Source organism: Fukomys damarensis, unplaced genomic scaffold (genome assembly GCF_012274545.1).
Source record: "Fukomys damarensis isolate Sample0158 unplaced genomic scaffold, DMR_v1.0_HiC HiC_scaffold_14, whole genome shotgun sequence".
Lineage (NCBI taxonomy): Eukaryota > Metazoa > Chordata > Mammalia > Rodentia > Bathyergidae > Fukomys > Fukomys damarensis.
In genome coordinates, this window is record NW_022900926.1 from 21,189,140 (window position 1) to 21,203,782 (window position 14,643).

Consider the following 14,643-nt stretch of genomic DNA (forward strand, 5'->3'; position numbering starts at 1 on the left):
AGCCCTGCAGGAATCTGTGTCAGGGGCTCAGTACCAGCTCCCACCTTGTGCACAGCAGATGTGTAGCTCATCTTCTTTCGGGGTTCATCCATAGAAAACATCAACATCTGTTCTTCAATAATTTATTTCTTTAATATTAACTCTTTGTGAAGTTACATTTATTTAAGAAAACTTGAAGAAACCCAAAGATAGGCAGCATTCTAGGAGAAACAACTAAATGTGCAAATTTCAAATATGTTCTATAAGTATAAATAATTTCATTTCTTCACAGTGAGAATGAAAATATTGGCAGACACAATTTTTGCAAGAGCCACAGTTTTTGAAAGAACTAAATGAAAACACTGGAGTTTATTTAATATCTTTGGAAAGAAATGAGAAAAGTAAGTGGAGGAGAAAAGACAGCTCAAATAATCTGGGGAAAGGCTATGTAGAGTTACGGATTGCAGGTATTCTCAGATCTTCATTTCAGACCCAAGTCCGCCCTTTTATCCCCTCACCTAGGGCAAACGTGACACTACCACAAAGCACACAGAGAAAGAGCGGCCCGAAGACAGACAGAAACGTCCTCAGCTCACCATTACTGGGCTTGTTCCAAGGCTGAGGCATCACTGGACACAGGGTCCCTTAGCACAGCAAACTAAAGCATCCCGAAAGGTTTACCTTTGCACCTCCCTGTCCCCACCCTTCCTTGCCCCTTCCCTATCTTCTCTCCCAAGAGGTAGGATCAGAAAAGTTTCTTATTATTCTGGAGATTCCCCAGCTGTTGCATGAGACCCTGCTGAACACACTCTTGAAGCCATCCCTTCTTTCCCAGGGCGACAGCAGCAGTGACTCAAAAAGGACGCTCCCTAAGCAAGTGTTAGCTCACAAAGACAAGGCAGAAGAAAACACCTTCACTTAAATAAATGAAATTTGCAATACAATAAATAAAGTGAATTATATACCAATGCTGCTAGGGCAGCATTTCAAAATAAAAAAAAAACCCTCATACATAATATAAGGGTATATTATTTATGTACACATTTTTATACACACTAATTCAAGACTTCTTTAGAAGGAGGACAGTAATAACCCCAAGTTAGACACCGTCCCCCTAAAAGCTTTGCTGTGAAAGAATGCACATGGCAAAGAGCAGCTGGTCGGCTTTCTCCGGGGACACGTCCTGTGTCAGCAGCCTCCGGGTCGGTCTGTGCACAGTCCTACTTCTCCACAGAACCTCGCTCGGTAGGGAGACAGGCCGCGGGGAAACTTTAGCTCCTGTTGCTTTCTGAACACATCCATTTTTCCTGAGTTCTTGCGAGCTTCCTGCAGATTCCCTGTGCCTGGAAGATTCCGCGGAAGGCTGTCAGGATGGCTCCGGGGCTCCCCAGTCACCTGTCTGCGTCCTTTCCACTTTCCGAGCAGAGCGGGCGGCACTCTTGGCGGGGGCAGGGCACACCGACCCGCACAGCTTCCGGGTCCCCAGACGTCAGGCCGCCTGCTTGGTAGGAGAAGAGCGGCTCTGGGCCGACTCAGGCTTCGCGCACCGCCAGTCAGAAACTCTGCTCTCAGGCCACCTAGGCCCAACCCCAGTGTCACAGACCTGAGGAAGAGCTTATCTTCCCTCCTGTGCTCACAGACCCCTCCAGGCTGCTGTGTAGGAGCTGCCGGGGGGCGGGAGTATTGGCACCACGCTGGGCCCTGCTTCCTCTTAGCCGTACATCTCCTTGAACTGGAAGCACTCGTTACAGTAGCCGCTGCACTTGGCGTTGCCGAAGTGATCGCAGGCCGGAGCCCGGCAGCGCTGTTTGGGGGGCTTCGCGCTGGCTGAGGTGCCGGCACGCCATGCACAGCTCCTCGCTGCGGCAGGCCAGGAGGTTCTTGCAGGAGGCCCGGGAGCACTTGGGCCGCGAGGTGCCCTGGGTGGCTCTCGGCAGGTCTCTGTGCTGGCTGGATCTCTGCGTGGGGAGGACAGAGAGTGCGGTGAGACCTCGTGGGACAGTGTGGATTCTACCCAGCGAGGGGACAAGAGGCTCCCAGGAAAGGCTTCCTCCCAAACCCAGAGAAGTCTGCCTGGCCCGGGCGGAGACCTCCAGAGGCCAGCAGACAGCACTGGCGCTCTTCCCTCCGGTTAACAATCGGCGCTCTCACCAGCCGGCCTAACTGCAAACCCTCTGCACACAGCAGGCGACATACGGTCGTGTCTGTGTCCCTGACCTGCCATCAAGTGGAAGTTCTCCTCATCCTGGCTCATGCTAAAGTATTACAGAAATCTGATTTGTACACGTCTGTGCTTCTACTAGAAACCAAGGATGTTTCTGATCAACGCCCGGCTTTCTGGATGTTTGGCAAAGTTTTACCACTTAGACCGTGCAAATAGACAGCAGAGCTTCCAACATGGGCAGCCAAACAACTCGGACCCTTGTCCAGGTCCCCACAGCAGACCCGCCCGGCAGGGAGCAGAGCCACCTGAGGACGACCGGACACACGGGGAAGCTCCCTGAGCAGCTCACCAGTTGCTCTTCAGTCCTCTTGGCCTCGTGAAATCTCTGGTTCTGAGCTTCGATGAAGCACTTCTGACAGTACCCTTCGAACATGGTACTTCCCAGGGTGCCGCATTCCCTGCCCAGGCACGGAACGGCGTTCTGGAACCGGGAGCCTGTGGGGCCGGCTTTCCCCGGGGCAGCAACATCTACGAGAGAGTGGATGCTGATCAGTACCACAGCTGGGCCGCCACAGACATGGAGACGCTGACAGATCTTATACATTCAGCAAGGTAACAACACGACTACTGAAACAGCTTGAGCTGTACACATCTCTCACCCTGAGCCCACACGCTCATCGGCTGGGATAACAAAACCAATGGCAGAAATGTTGACTGCCCACCTTTCTTTCGAGTTAGACATTGCCCAAGCCACAGATGCTTTCCTGTCATGTGAAGGGAGACGTCCCTCCTGCCAGCTACTACTCTTCAGATCGACTTTATTATTATTTTCATTTATTGGTATTTTTTGAGACAGGGTCTTGCTATGTAGTTTAGGCTGGCCTTGAACTCACTATGTAACCCAGGCTTGCCCTGAACCCCTGAAATCCTCCTGCCTCAGCCTCCTGAGTGCTGGGATTACAGGTGTTCGCCACCAGGTGAGTTTCTCAATTATATACCAACGTTGCAGAAGTCACGTTTAAACCTTATCTAATAAGAGACAACTGATGGCCTTATAAAAACAAACTACCCACTGGGCGATTCTGGGTTTGGCACCTAGTAACTGCTGCTGCCATCGTAGACTGCCTCCTGCACCCAGGAGCAGCGGGCAGAACCACAACGGTCCCCAAGCGCGAGCTGGTGGAAAAGCACAGTGGGGCCTGAGCACTCACTGAACCACTCAGATGGGCTCCTCTGCCTGAAGATCAGGGATGAAACCCCTTCTGAACGAGAGCTGATGCACTAAGAACTCCATCACCGCACTCACGTTTGTTTTCCTTATATTCGATGAAACACAGAGTGCAGAAGCCTTTGTTTTCCGGAGTCCCGAAATACATGCAGCCAGCTTTCCTGCACTTGCTCGTCCCAGTCCTGTCCCCTGCAGTCCTTGCGGCCTGAGAGAGGCAGCCAGAGGGGGCGTCATTTCTGGCTCTGTGACAAGAATGCGGGGAGAGACTCTGCATGAGCTGCGAGGGGTCGGACTTGGACCTCTGGTGACAGGAAGAAGGGACGCTGGAGCCGAGGCTGGAGGAGGACTCTGTCGTAGTCCTTTTGAAGCAAGTACTGCAGATCCCATTAAATGTCCTAGTGACGTCCTGGAGGCAGGCCTGGCACTTACCAGGATCTAAATGTCTGGTGGCATCTGCAGTCTGGCTGGCATTCAACTGCCGGGCATTGTGGCATCGCTCACAAAACCCGTTGTGCTGAACATTCAGCGTGAAGGGGCAGCCAGGGCTCCTGCACTTCATGGCCGTGGTCTCGCTGAACAGGAAGAGGCTGGGGGCTGTCGGCGGAGCTGAGTGAGGTCCACCCGCCGGCTCCTCGGGACACCAGGGTGAGGGCCTGTAGGCCTCTCCCCGAGAACCCCCAAGCGCCATGCCGGGGAGCCCCTCGGGGCCAGGCTTAGAGTTCAGCTTTGGGAGTTTGCTTGGGCTCTTTTGGCGCCGTGCCGAGCACTCGTGGCACAGAGGCTTGGTGTGCACAGACATGAAGAACGGACATCCGGGTGTTTCACATTTTACATCCATGAGGGAGAGCTGGGGCGTGGCGGGCTCCAGAGGGTTCTGTGCATGCGCCCCTCTCCTCCCCTGCTCGTTGTTTTCCTGCCATTTCTTGTACTCATGCTGAACAAGTTCGAAGTAGTCATCTACCAGATTTATTTCTTTGGGTAGATTAGCTTCATCCAACCTAAAGACACAAACAGGAAAAGATGAGACTACACAAAATGGCACGCAACGCTTCACTGCACTGGCACCTAAAGGTCTTCAGGATGTGCATTCACAGCAATCCCCGAAATGCACACGGTTCAAGATATTTCCCAACACGTCCTCCAGTAAAGCATGAGGTCATTTATTCTAAGCCTCATTATTTCTAAAATCACAGTCTTGATTACCAATTCTTGGGTCTACACAAAATCACAGATAATTCTAAAGTTAAAAAAGGTCCTTGGGGCTGGTGGTGGAGCTCAGTGGTAGAGCATTTACTTGCACAGCATGCAAGAGATCCAAGGTTCCGTCCCTAGCATCACAAAAATAACAAACTAACCCCCAACCCGCCAAAGAAAAAAAAAAACATTAAAGCAAGCAAGGGGTCCTTTGCAAAGAGCTCTCTTCCTCTTGTTTATCGATTGTTCTTTTAAAAAGTTGTTTTCACCATCTAACTTCTCAGAGATCAAATTTCTAGTAAAACATTCCTCAGGTTATTCATGTGGTTCTGGTCCATTTTATGGTGCAACCATCTTTGGTACTTTGTTTTCTGCGTTTCACTGTTCTTAATTTTAAACTTATGTCTCTACTAAAAGCTCTCCGCCACTTGGGCTGCAGAGGCAGACACGCCCACAGATGCTGCTTACTGCTGGCTCTAGCTGGCTAATCTCTGCTTTGAGAAAGTAATTCTCCTGTGCCCTCGCTGTTCTAAATTCTAGAACAAGAATTTAGAATTAAGCATTCTAAATTCTCAGAAGCAGGCACCTCTTAACATAAGGCCGGGGTTTGGAGCTTGGACACAGCACAATGGGGACTCTGTGGATGTCCTTTTGGTTCTCCATGTGGCTGCCCCATAAACACAGTCTGCAACCTGGTGTGTGTCTGTCCTTACCAAGAAGCCAAGAGGAAAAGGCTTTTTGCTTCCAATAGTCTTCAGTAGCTCTTACTTTTAATACTCCCTAGACCATATTAATACGCTTAGACACATTTAGACACATATGTAGACTTGTCTTTTTAAAACCCACAATTTTGACTCTCGGCTTCTAGATACCTTGGAAAATCACAATGGAACAGATAACTCTGCTGTGGACCGCTGGAGTGGAAGCTGCCGCTATGGCTCATGTAAGGAAAGTTACAAAAGACAGCAAAATCAAGCACTTACTTTGCAGCATTAATCAGATGAGTGGTGCCGTGGTCCCAGCCCTGGACTGGAATTTCTATCACCATTAAGTACTCCTTTAAGAGCTTTTCCTTCATCTCATTTTCAAGATCCGTCAGAAAGTGAATTTTTAGGTCTTCGAATCTCCCTCGGTCTCTGTTAACAAGGGGCACAGCTCTGATTTCTGAGGGGGAAAAGATAGCATATAAATAAAATATTACTCTCCAGGGGAGGTTGACTATAAAGCCATGCGTGTGTATATAGTGATCACATTTCAAAAATGCAGAAAGCATATAATTCAAAGAGGAAAAAAGCATCATCTGGTCACAATTAAATTAATTCACATGGAAAACAAAGTGCGCTGAGCTCTAACGAATGCATTGCTTCCGAGAAGCTCAGAGAATATTAACCAGCCAGCAGGCAGCGCGTCTTACTGGTTAAACTCCCATGCTCCAAAGTCAGATGGGCCTGAGTTCAAATCCTGACAGTGTCACTATCAAGCTCTGCGACAGCAGACAGTTTATTTAACTCCTTCGAGGTGCAACTGCCGCAGCAGGAAAATGAGGCTCGCTCTACCCATGTCTCCCAGGGAGGCTCGAGGATGAGACAGAAGGACATTATGTACTGCGGGCCATAAGCACTGAGTACAAGGCCAGTCCCATCAGGCCATGAGGCTGGGAGCAAACCTGACAGACTTCGGCCCACTCAGGCCCTGGTACTGCACTGAAGCCCTCTTACACCTTCACTTGTCCCATCCTAACAGGGCCCGAGCTAGGATGCGTATGCACATTTCTGCTGCCTGTGATTAACGCACTGCAGGTGCTTCCCTGTTCATATTCAAAAAGATGTGGGACCCAGCCACTACTGCAGGTCTGTAACTCGAATCCAAACTTTCGAAACCGAAACTTGGGAGCAGATTATAGAGCATTTTGGATTAGGGAATTTAAATATTTTTAAAATCTGAAAAAAATAACTCAAATGAAATCTGCACCATGTCTCGTCCCAAGCACCTGGGATAAAGGACATTCACCCTGTACTAAGCAAATGACATCTTGATATATTTCAATAAAAAATATACTTAAATAAGACTATTTCCAAAAGGAGCAAAAGAGTAAACCTTGAGGTCCCAGGCACTCATGAGCTAGGTCTGTGAATCGGCGGCATTTTCTTACCAGGCCCGCTGTCCTTCAGCGTCACCAGAGGGACGAAGTGGTGGCTGTCATAGCCCAGGACGATGGGGAATCTGTAGCAGTCCTGGGCGGGCCAGTGGAGGGGCAGGTAAATTCCACCCACTTTCAAAGGGGCGAAATTCGAACCTGATTCCAAACTTCTCAGCATTTTGTCTGCTCGAGGAAAGAAAAAGACAAGGAAGGTCACCACGTGACTCTCATCAGCTGCCACCCGGAACCATCACGTGTAACTCGGGGAGCCAGAGTTTTCCCTAAGAACCGAAACACCAATCAGCACCCGGAGGGCCGCTCACCTGCGATGACAATGATGGGCCTCCTGAGGACGTTGCAGAGGACGAATATGTGGATTTCTTCCAGGGAGCTGTAGGGCAGCGCGCTGCGGGCTGCCCGGGAGTCTGCGGACGCCATGCCGACGAGGTTCTCCCACTCGTCGTTCCAGTTCTAAGCGGAGAGAGGCAGGAAGCGGGTGAGGGCATCTGTATTCCAAAGCCCTGCCAGCACCACTCTGGCATTCCGTGTTTCTGTAACTCAGCTTATTTTTTTCCCTCGTTTGAGGTCATCATTCAAACGATCATCCCTTTTCCCCCGTTTTGGCCCTTTTTCCTTTACTTTTTCCCACTACAAAGCAACCTCAAAGCTAGGGACAACACCTGCTTTCGAAACAATCCCTGACAGGGGGCTGGGCATGTAGCTCAGTGGCACTGCGCCTGCCTTGTAAGCACAAGGTCCTGAGTTTGATCCCCGGTACCAGGAAAAAAAACAAAACAAAACATCCCTGATGACACACAACCATGAAGGCCCCCATCTGAGGGTCCACGAAAGCCCCGAACTTGTGACCCAGTCTGCTGAGGGAAAGGCCTGCTGCTCAGGGCAGCACGTGACAAAGCAAAAACCAACAGAAACCCCGGGGAACAGCCACAGGCAGGCATCCTGCTACTGAAGCGCCCCAGAGCTGAGAATTCGCTGCTCACAGCTTCTGGGTGCAGGAAAAGCCTGGGATTCATCCAGGGGAGGCTTTCGGGGTTTTCCACAGAGAGTGCTTTGCTTAGCCAAATGCATGTGACCCAGTAAGTCATCTGCTCCTCCAGAGCCAGAGATGGCTCAGAACACCCTTTCCCCACTTGCAGCTGTCAGCAGATGCTCCCACAGGAATGGAACGTACCCGAGTATCATAGCACAACCCCGTTTCCACGAATTCCTGAGACTTCAGAGACTCGAGCTGCCAGCGGAATTTGAAGTTGCGTGTGTCGGTCTCCTTGAGTGTGCTGAAGAGGGCTTTCCTCAGGACCAGGTCTGTGTCCTGGACACCCCACATGTACTGACAAGCAGCGTGCATGAGGCAGTTGCCATCACCTAAGGACAGAAGGAGTGATAAGGAACGAGGTCAAGCCATCTGCATGCAAGGACCTACAAAGGTCTGCAGAAAAGACGGGCCTGACTGCAATCATAGGGGCCAAAGGGCTTGGTTTCTTATCAAGGACCAACTGATAACACTTTACAGTGTAATGACACCGTGAGGAAAACATCTTTCTTTTTAATGAGCAGCACCAACCCAGCAGAGGAGCCAGAGGTCCTCAGTTTTAGTGCAGCTCTGCTCCTAACTGATTCAGATGACGTTGGGGGAAACCGAGTAAAGTCATGGACAGCTGAACTCTGTAAAATGAGGGCTCTGGGTGGTGAAAGCCAACGGTCTACCTCTGTAACAGTCCTTGGTTTGCTGTCTATGGCACCAGCACCATTGCTGTAAGTAAGAGCACCCAGGGCAGTGTGTGCAGACCAGGAAGCAGTCCTGGCTCAGCCTACTAGACAGAAATGGTCTGGGTATGACTCAGTGGTACATGACTGGACCATTCCACTTTAGCTTGGGGTCTCGGTATTTTCCTCTCCTGGTTTGTACCTATAGCCCGCTGACGCTGCCACCAGCCCCACCAAAATGCATTCTGTAAACCTGCTTGTGAACAACTATCAAGTCTTTCTGAAAAGCTGAAAAGCACCCAGATGCCAAAATTTTAAAATAACTCAGTGTTTAGAGCTGGCATTTTGAGAAAAAGATGGGTAGATTTTCTTACATGGGTAAGGACCTAATGGTGAGGCTAAGACTCGCAATTTCATATGGCCTTTTTTCAACCCCCAAATAATAACAAACATGGGAGGGGGAGTGTTTAATAGAAAAAAAAGTTAACTTCATGATCCCCTGTATCAAATGCAAAATAATATTTATTTTTTAAAAAGTTAAACTGATTGCTTACACTATTTTATAGTAAGGCAATCAAGCTACTTGAAATTTTATCAAATCTTAATCATAATCAAACTGTAAAAAATATATTTAAAAGCCCTCAAATACATATCCACTCAATATTCCTTCAACTGCCACACTTAAAAAACTAGCGAAGCAAGGTCCCAAGTTTGATCCCCAGTACCAAAAAACAATAACAACAACAACAAAAACCAAAACACTAACGAAGTAGTCACACAAATGAACAAAAGATCACCCAAGCCTTGTGTCTTGGCAGGAGTGTAGCAATTATTGCATTCTGTTGAAATTTCCCCTTTGCAAAATCTAGAGCAAAGATAAGGCTTTTTTTTTCTTCTTCGTGTACTTACTTTCAGTTCTTTATTGAGATGCACCAGTATAAAATTCCCTAAGTAACATCTGGAATTCCCCAGTGCTAAGTTATTTGACTAGCAATTGAGCAACAGCTATTGTACGTTTTGTTCTAGTGTGTAGACATTTACACTGTGAGCCGCCTGCTGGACTTTCCAAGTGGGTGTGGTCAGGGTGAGCTGGAATAGGGCTACTCATTATACAAGTGAAATCGTGGCAGCCAATAGACGATGGAATTTTTCACACCAAGTTTCAATTTTATGCCACCTACTCCCTTCCTCATTCACCGCAGTCTCATATCCTCAAATGCAAACTTGTGAATCACCGCCCCCCACCACACAGAACACTGACTTTGAAGAAACCTTCCTATAGGGGGGAAGCATTAAAACCAAAAAAGTGCTAAATGTTAGGCAAGAAAAGCCATGTGTTTCCTCTTTCCCTTAAATATCACTTCTTCCTTTTTCCCAATTTTAAGAACTCTTCTGCAAAGTAGGAAAATCAGGACTGGGGGGCCTAAGAAGCCCTGTTTCCCAGGAAATGTTATCAAAATACACTTGCTTTTGTAGCATGAATCTTTACTGATTGCAGTGACAATGACTGCAAGATAAATGTCCACGTTTTATATCCTTTTCTTAAAGAAACAAAGGATTTCCTGCCTTAAGGAAATATTGCAGAATGTAGGTTATTTCTGCTCATGATAATAAGATTTCCTTCTTTCTACCCCATTTATAATTCTCCTGAAGTTGACTGTCTCTTTTTTTTGTAACAGAAATGGGACAGAGTTGAAACCACAGACTGTCTGTCAGGTACATAAGCCCCTCGATGACGATTTAACATAATTATCTACTTCTACACATCACTTGATGTAATGCCAGGAACAATGTAGACAATAGCTATCTCCAGTTTTCTTTGAACTTTTGTTTCTGAGAATCTAAGCTTCATAAATACAGGTAAGATGTTAAGGTGCTATACAAGAGCTCCCAGAATAAAAACAAGCACAAAAGCTCCACGCCCACCAATCATTTTGTGTTACTCAAGTCTAAAACAGCCAAAGCTAATGCACCAATTAAGTTATTAAGTTAATGTTCTTATCATCATCACAGCCAACAAGGATTTTTTTGCTCTTGGAGGTATTATTTTGATCAGGATAGTTTAGTCACCGATGTAAAGACCTAAGATTGCTGCTCTTACCTAGGCTATATGCATTCAGTTGATCTTGTACCATCTACTTACTTATTCTAATATCACATCCAACAAGGCAGAATTTTGTACTGCACATAATGCATGAGACAGTACATGCCTGGATGTTTCAGTCTACATACAGATTCTTGCTCAAAGGAAATGATTAAAATATGAAACAGTAAAGCTTGGAACAGCAAATAGCTATTAGTGGCATAGTGGTATAGGACCATAGGCAATAGGACCTACGGAAGGAAAGAGAAAACAACTTCAGCTCCCCAACAGCCTTAACCCACGAAATGTACAACTCAAGCGTTACAAGGACATCACAAGCAGTTTCTAGTAACAGCACGAAACAATAGTGATACCAGCTCTCAACACCATGCTTTCCTTTTGAACTTAAACCTTTTAAAATATTTCCATTACTAGCCAGGGAAGGGCTTTCTACAGATGATTAAACAGCTGCAAGACTTAGAGATATTAATCGCCTAACTGGGGCATGGTGTTTAGAAAAGCACATTCCCCAAGCCTCAAAGCCCTGTGCAAGGGAATACACGCGCTTAGAAAATATTCTTCAAGAGAACATTCACTGATCAAGCTTGCTCCTGTCATGCACCCCTCACGGAACCTGTACGGTAAGGCAGCTACGGTTAGCGCGACCAAAGCTTCAAGAATGGGGTGCCCGCACTGCAGGAGCTGTCCCGGATGTCCCGGACAGTCCAGCAAGTCTTACCGTTGGTTTTCAGCGCCACGAGCTTCCTGACTTCACGACACCAGTTGAGCTTCTTCTGGCTTTCCAGGGAAGCCTGGGTGTTTCTGTCGATGAGAGCTTTGTGGATGATCTCTCGGAACTGGGGACAAAACTGGCACGTTCTGAACATTTCCAGTGTGTACCGGTGCATGGTTTTAAAATGATGGATGATCCCATTCGTAGGCTTGAAAATGTCTTCTGGAGTTCTCTCTCTTATCTTCACAGCTTTCCGCATATTGCTCAAATACAAAGCCTGAGGAAGGAGTTGCTCGGCCATAGTGTCTATGTTGCCTGAAGAGCAGGGGGAAAGAACCCATTCCGTTAGCCTGCCTTTGATACTGTTCCTATATACCTGCCACAGGAAACCCCACCGTTTGATCTTGTCATTACCCTACTCTGTAGGCAAAGGATCTTAGTCACCTCTGCTCCCAGGATATTAGCCGGCCCCACAGATGAACTCACACTGGACTGTTTTAAGTTACATCACTTTTAAAGATTAGTCTACACAAGAGGAGGAAGGGGACAGTGGGGCTGAGGAGGAGGGGAATAACCTGAGTTTGCAGCAACGTCTATCGGGGAGTCAAGCCTGTCAGTGGCAGGTCCTGGACCACAAAAATCACTAAAGCTGCCCCTGAAGCTGCCTCCTGAAGCCACCCCGGAATGGTCACTGGGTTTCAGGGGCACTGGATGCCAACTAAGGGCATGACAGAGTCCCGACAAGCCTAGCTCCTCCCCAGACAAGTCAATCCTCTCTCTGGGGCAAAGCTTTTATTCCTCTTCTAAACACTCCCTCTCCGGGCTGCTAGGGCAGTGACTATTTTGGGAGAGATCCTGCAACTTGCTGCTGTCAGGCTACTGCTTGGTGTTTCCTCTTTAGTCCCAAAGCAAAGAGTTTATTCATGAAGCGTCTTATCATATTTACAGTAAAACTGAATAACCAACAAACCAGCCTATCTCCAACAAGACACTGTGCAGCTCCACGAGTAAATGGGCAACATTCTCTCCGAACCTCGTTACTGGATTATACTCCAGACGTGAGAATGAGAATTAGATTCTACACTTCCAAGAACAGACGTTGGAGCTCAATTATTTTGACTCATCTCTCAACCACACGTTAGTACTGCCCTGCAGGTACCAACATTCAGGTGCACTTCCACCCCATCCTTCACCCAGAAATCGGCAAGCATAATCAACAGGTGGAGGAAATGCAAACCCCGGAAGCAGACAGGCAAGAAGCTTCAGCCAGGAGTCCACTCAGGACAAGTGGAAGTGGAGTGGGACCAAAGGCCGGCATCCCTGGCTCGCTCCCATGCCGTTCGATCTGCCTCACTACCCATCCTTATTTTCAGAAGCACAGAAGTTTCCCCCTTGGGAAATTTCCCAGCAACGGTTAATCCCCTCTCCTACATTACACTCTCTGCCCGGACAACCCTTCAGGAAAGACAGGTGTTAAATAACCGGGAGAAGAAATCTAGAATTCAGGAAAGGCACTCAGGTGGGTCTAGCTGGCTGCTCTTCAGTCATTGATAAGATGAATTAAATTCTAGTGGCCCACTTGAAGAACAGAGGTTGGGAATTGAAGGACCCTGAAGTCATGGAAGGATCTGCACTGAGATTCTTGATCAGATTGCTGGGAGAAGCTCTGGGTCAGAGGATAGCAGTTATTCCGGCTAGGCAGAATCAGGCAAAAGCGTAGCAGAACCATGGACACAACGGTGAGACAAAAACATCACACACCTATCCTTTGTGGTGCAGCAGAAGTCCTTTTCACAACAGTAGGAGTCCAGCCAGCCAGCCAGCCAGCCATGAACTCAACAGACAAAGAATTGCCTGACCGCCCACTGAAAACCAATCACTGCTTGATACACTGGGGCTAAAAGTCAGAGGTGATCTTATTCCCCGTCTTGAAATCACACAACCACCTTGGTCTTCTGCTATAGGTCCTGCCTGCAAGGGCGGGTCTTTACCCACAGCCAGGTCCTCCATATCTGCCCCTCACCTGTGGCAGCTACAGGGCTTGCAGCTTTCAGACAGCAGCAGCTAGGCAGTAGGAAGATTCTACACAAACTACTCTTTCCTCTTTTTGCTTTCCTGGCTGTTCTATTTTTCTTTTCCAGACCTAAACATCTTTCAGCAAAGATCTAAAAGGATGAAAGCTATAAGCCATACGCAAGACAAGCAAATGTTAAGATTCAACAGGTCAGTGCAATCTCATTCATACATCTCCTCCCTGTACAGTCCTGCAAGACCAAAATCACCTCCTTAAAAACAAAACAAACCCAGAGTTCGCAGTTCTTGGACTTCTCCACACTTGAGATTAAAGGATACATTTTCCTAACATATAACTGTAATGTCTTGATGGGCAAAAAAATACAGTACTGTCCTTTTTTCTTTTTTCTTTTTCTTTTTTTTTAACATTTGTTACCTCACTGCCTTAAAGTAATTTCCCAATTTTTGTCACTAGGATCAATAAAATTCTAGAGAACTTAGTCATTACAGTCTTTCCTCTTTGTTTTATTTTTTCCACTCGGGGTTGACATTTGTGTCTGCGATGTGGAAATGTATGAATTATTTATCAACAATACCTCAGCCAACTGTTGGGAAGTAACTCCTCCCAAAACCGTACGAAGAACTGCAAAACGCACAAGCAGCAGCTTGGACAGAGTGAATGGGCCACTGACTGACTGCCCCGCAATCTGGGACCTCAGGGCTGCGGGACAGGGGGCTGGGTCATCACCAAAGATTCTCCCAATCGGCTGCCGGGACACTGGTCCCGCGTGGCCTCCCAAAGAAGGATGAGAGGAAAAGAGGGCTGAAAACAGAGCAGACTCATGAAGAGCTGAGCTGAGCCGAGCTCCTTCCTCACTTAATATCACTGTTTTCCTGAGAGGCCAGGTGGCAGGATGTGGGACGACAGGGGCCACAGACAGTGAGTGTGGGGTAGGGACTGGCGCAGGAACCTGCTCGCCCGCTCCTAGTGCAAAGCTAGCTACCCCTAGTCCGTGCACTCTTTTCGTAACTGCTGCAGCGGGAAGCTGAAGTCCCGGCCCGACCCACCCCCTGCATGGAGCACCCAGCACACCGACGCCTCCCTGGGCGCCCCAGGCACCCCCGGGCTGGCAGCCCCTGAGACACCCATCCCTGCTGGGCGGGTTCTGCACGATCTGGGAAGAAGCCGCAGCGCTTCTGCAAGGTCTACGTGGCGACGAGCACGCAGCGCTCCATTCCCAAACCAAGACGTGACAAGGAGCCAGAAAGCACCCACGACCCACGGCCCCGAGGACCGAGGGCCAGCTCTCCACCAGCCAGCTGCAGCCCCAGCTGTCTGCACAGTGGGCGGCAGGAGGAAGCCGGGGCTGTCACCCCGACGTCT

General features: G+C 48.3%; 1 protein-coding gene across 1 annotated transcript; it reads right to left on the reverse strand.

Moving 5' to 3' along the window:
• Window positions 1-261: 261 nt before the first annotated feature.
• Window positions 262-11,678, reverse strand: Tnfaip3 (TNF alpha induced protein 3). The gene is made up of 8 exons (XM_010626584.3): window positions 11,253-11,678; window positions 7,898-8,088; window positions 7,029-7,176; window positions 6,718-6,888; window positions 5,549-5,729; window positions 3,450-4,369; window positions 2,493-2,671; window positions 262-1,937 (listed from the first exon to the last, which is right to left on the reverse strand). Exons 1-8 carry the CDS (start codon window positions 11,545-11,547, stop codon window positions 1,725-1,727), a joined length of 2,298 nt encoding a protein of 765 aa, XP_010624886.1. The 5' UTR covers window positions 11,548-11,678; the 3' UTR covers window positions 262-1,724.
• Between the last annotated feature and the right edge of the window lie 2,965 nt (window positions 11,679-14,643).

Coding starts and splice junctions, on each gene's coding strand:
- Tnfaip3 (XM_010626584.3), bottom strand. CDS start 11,547: ATGGCCGAGCAACTCCTTCCTCAGGCTTTGTATTTGAGCAATATGCGG. Junction 7,177..7,897: donor GGTTGTGCTATGATACTCGG/GTACGTTCCATT, acceptor CTCTCCGCTTAG/AACTGGAACGACGAGTGGGA. Junction 5,730..6,717: donor GCTGAAGGACAGCGGGCCTG/GTAAGAAAATGC, acceptor TTTCCCCCTCAG/AAATCAGAGCTGTGCCCCTT.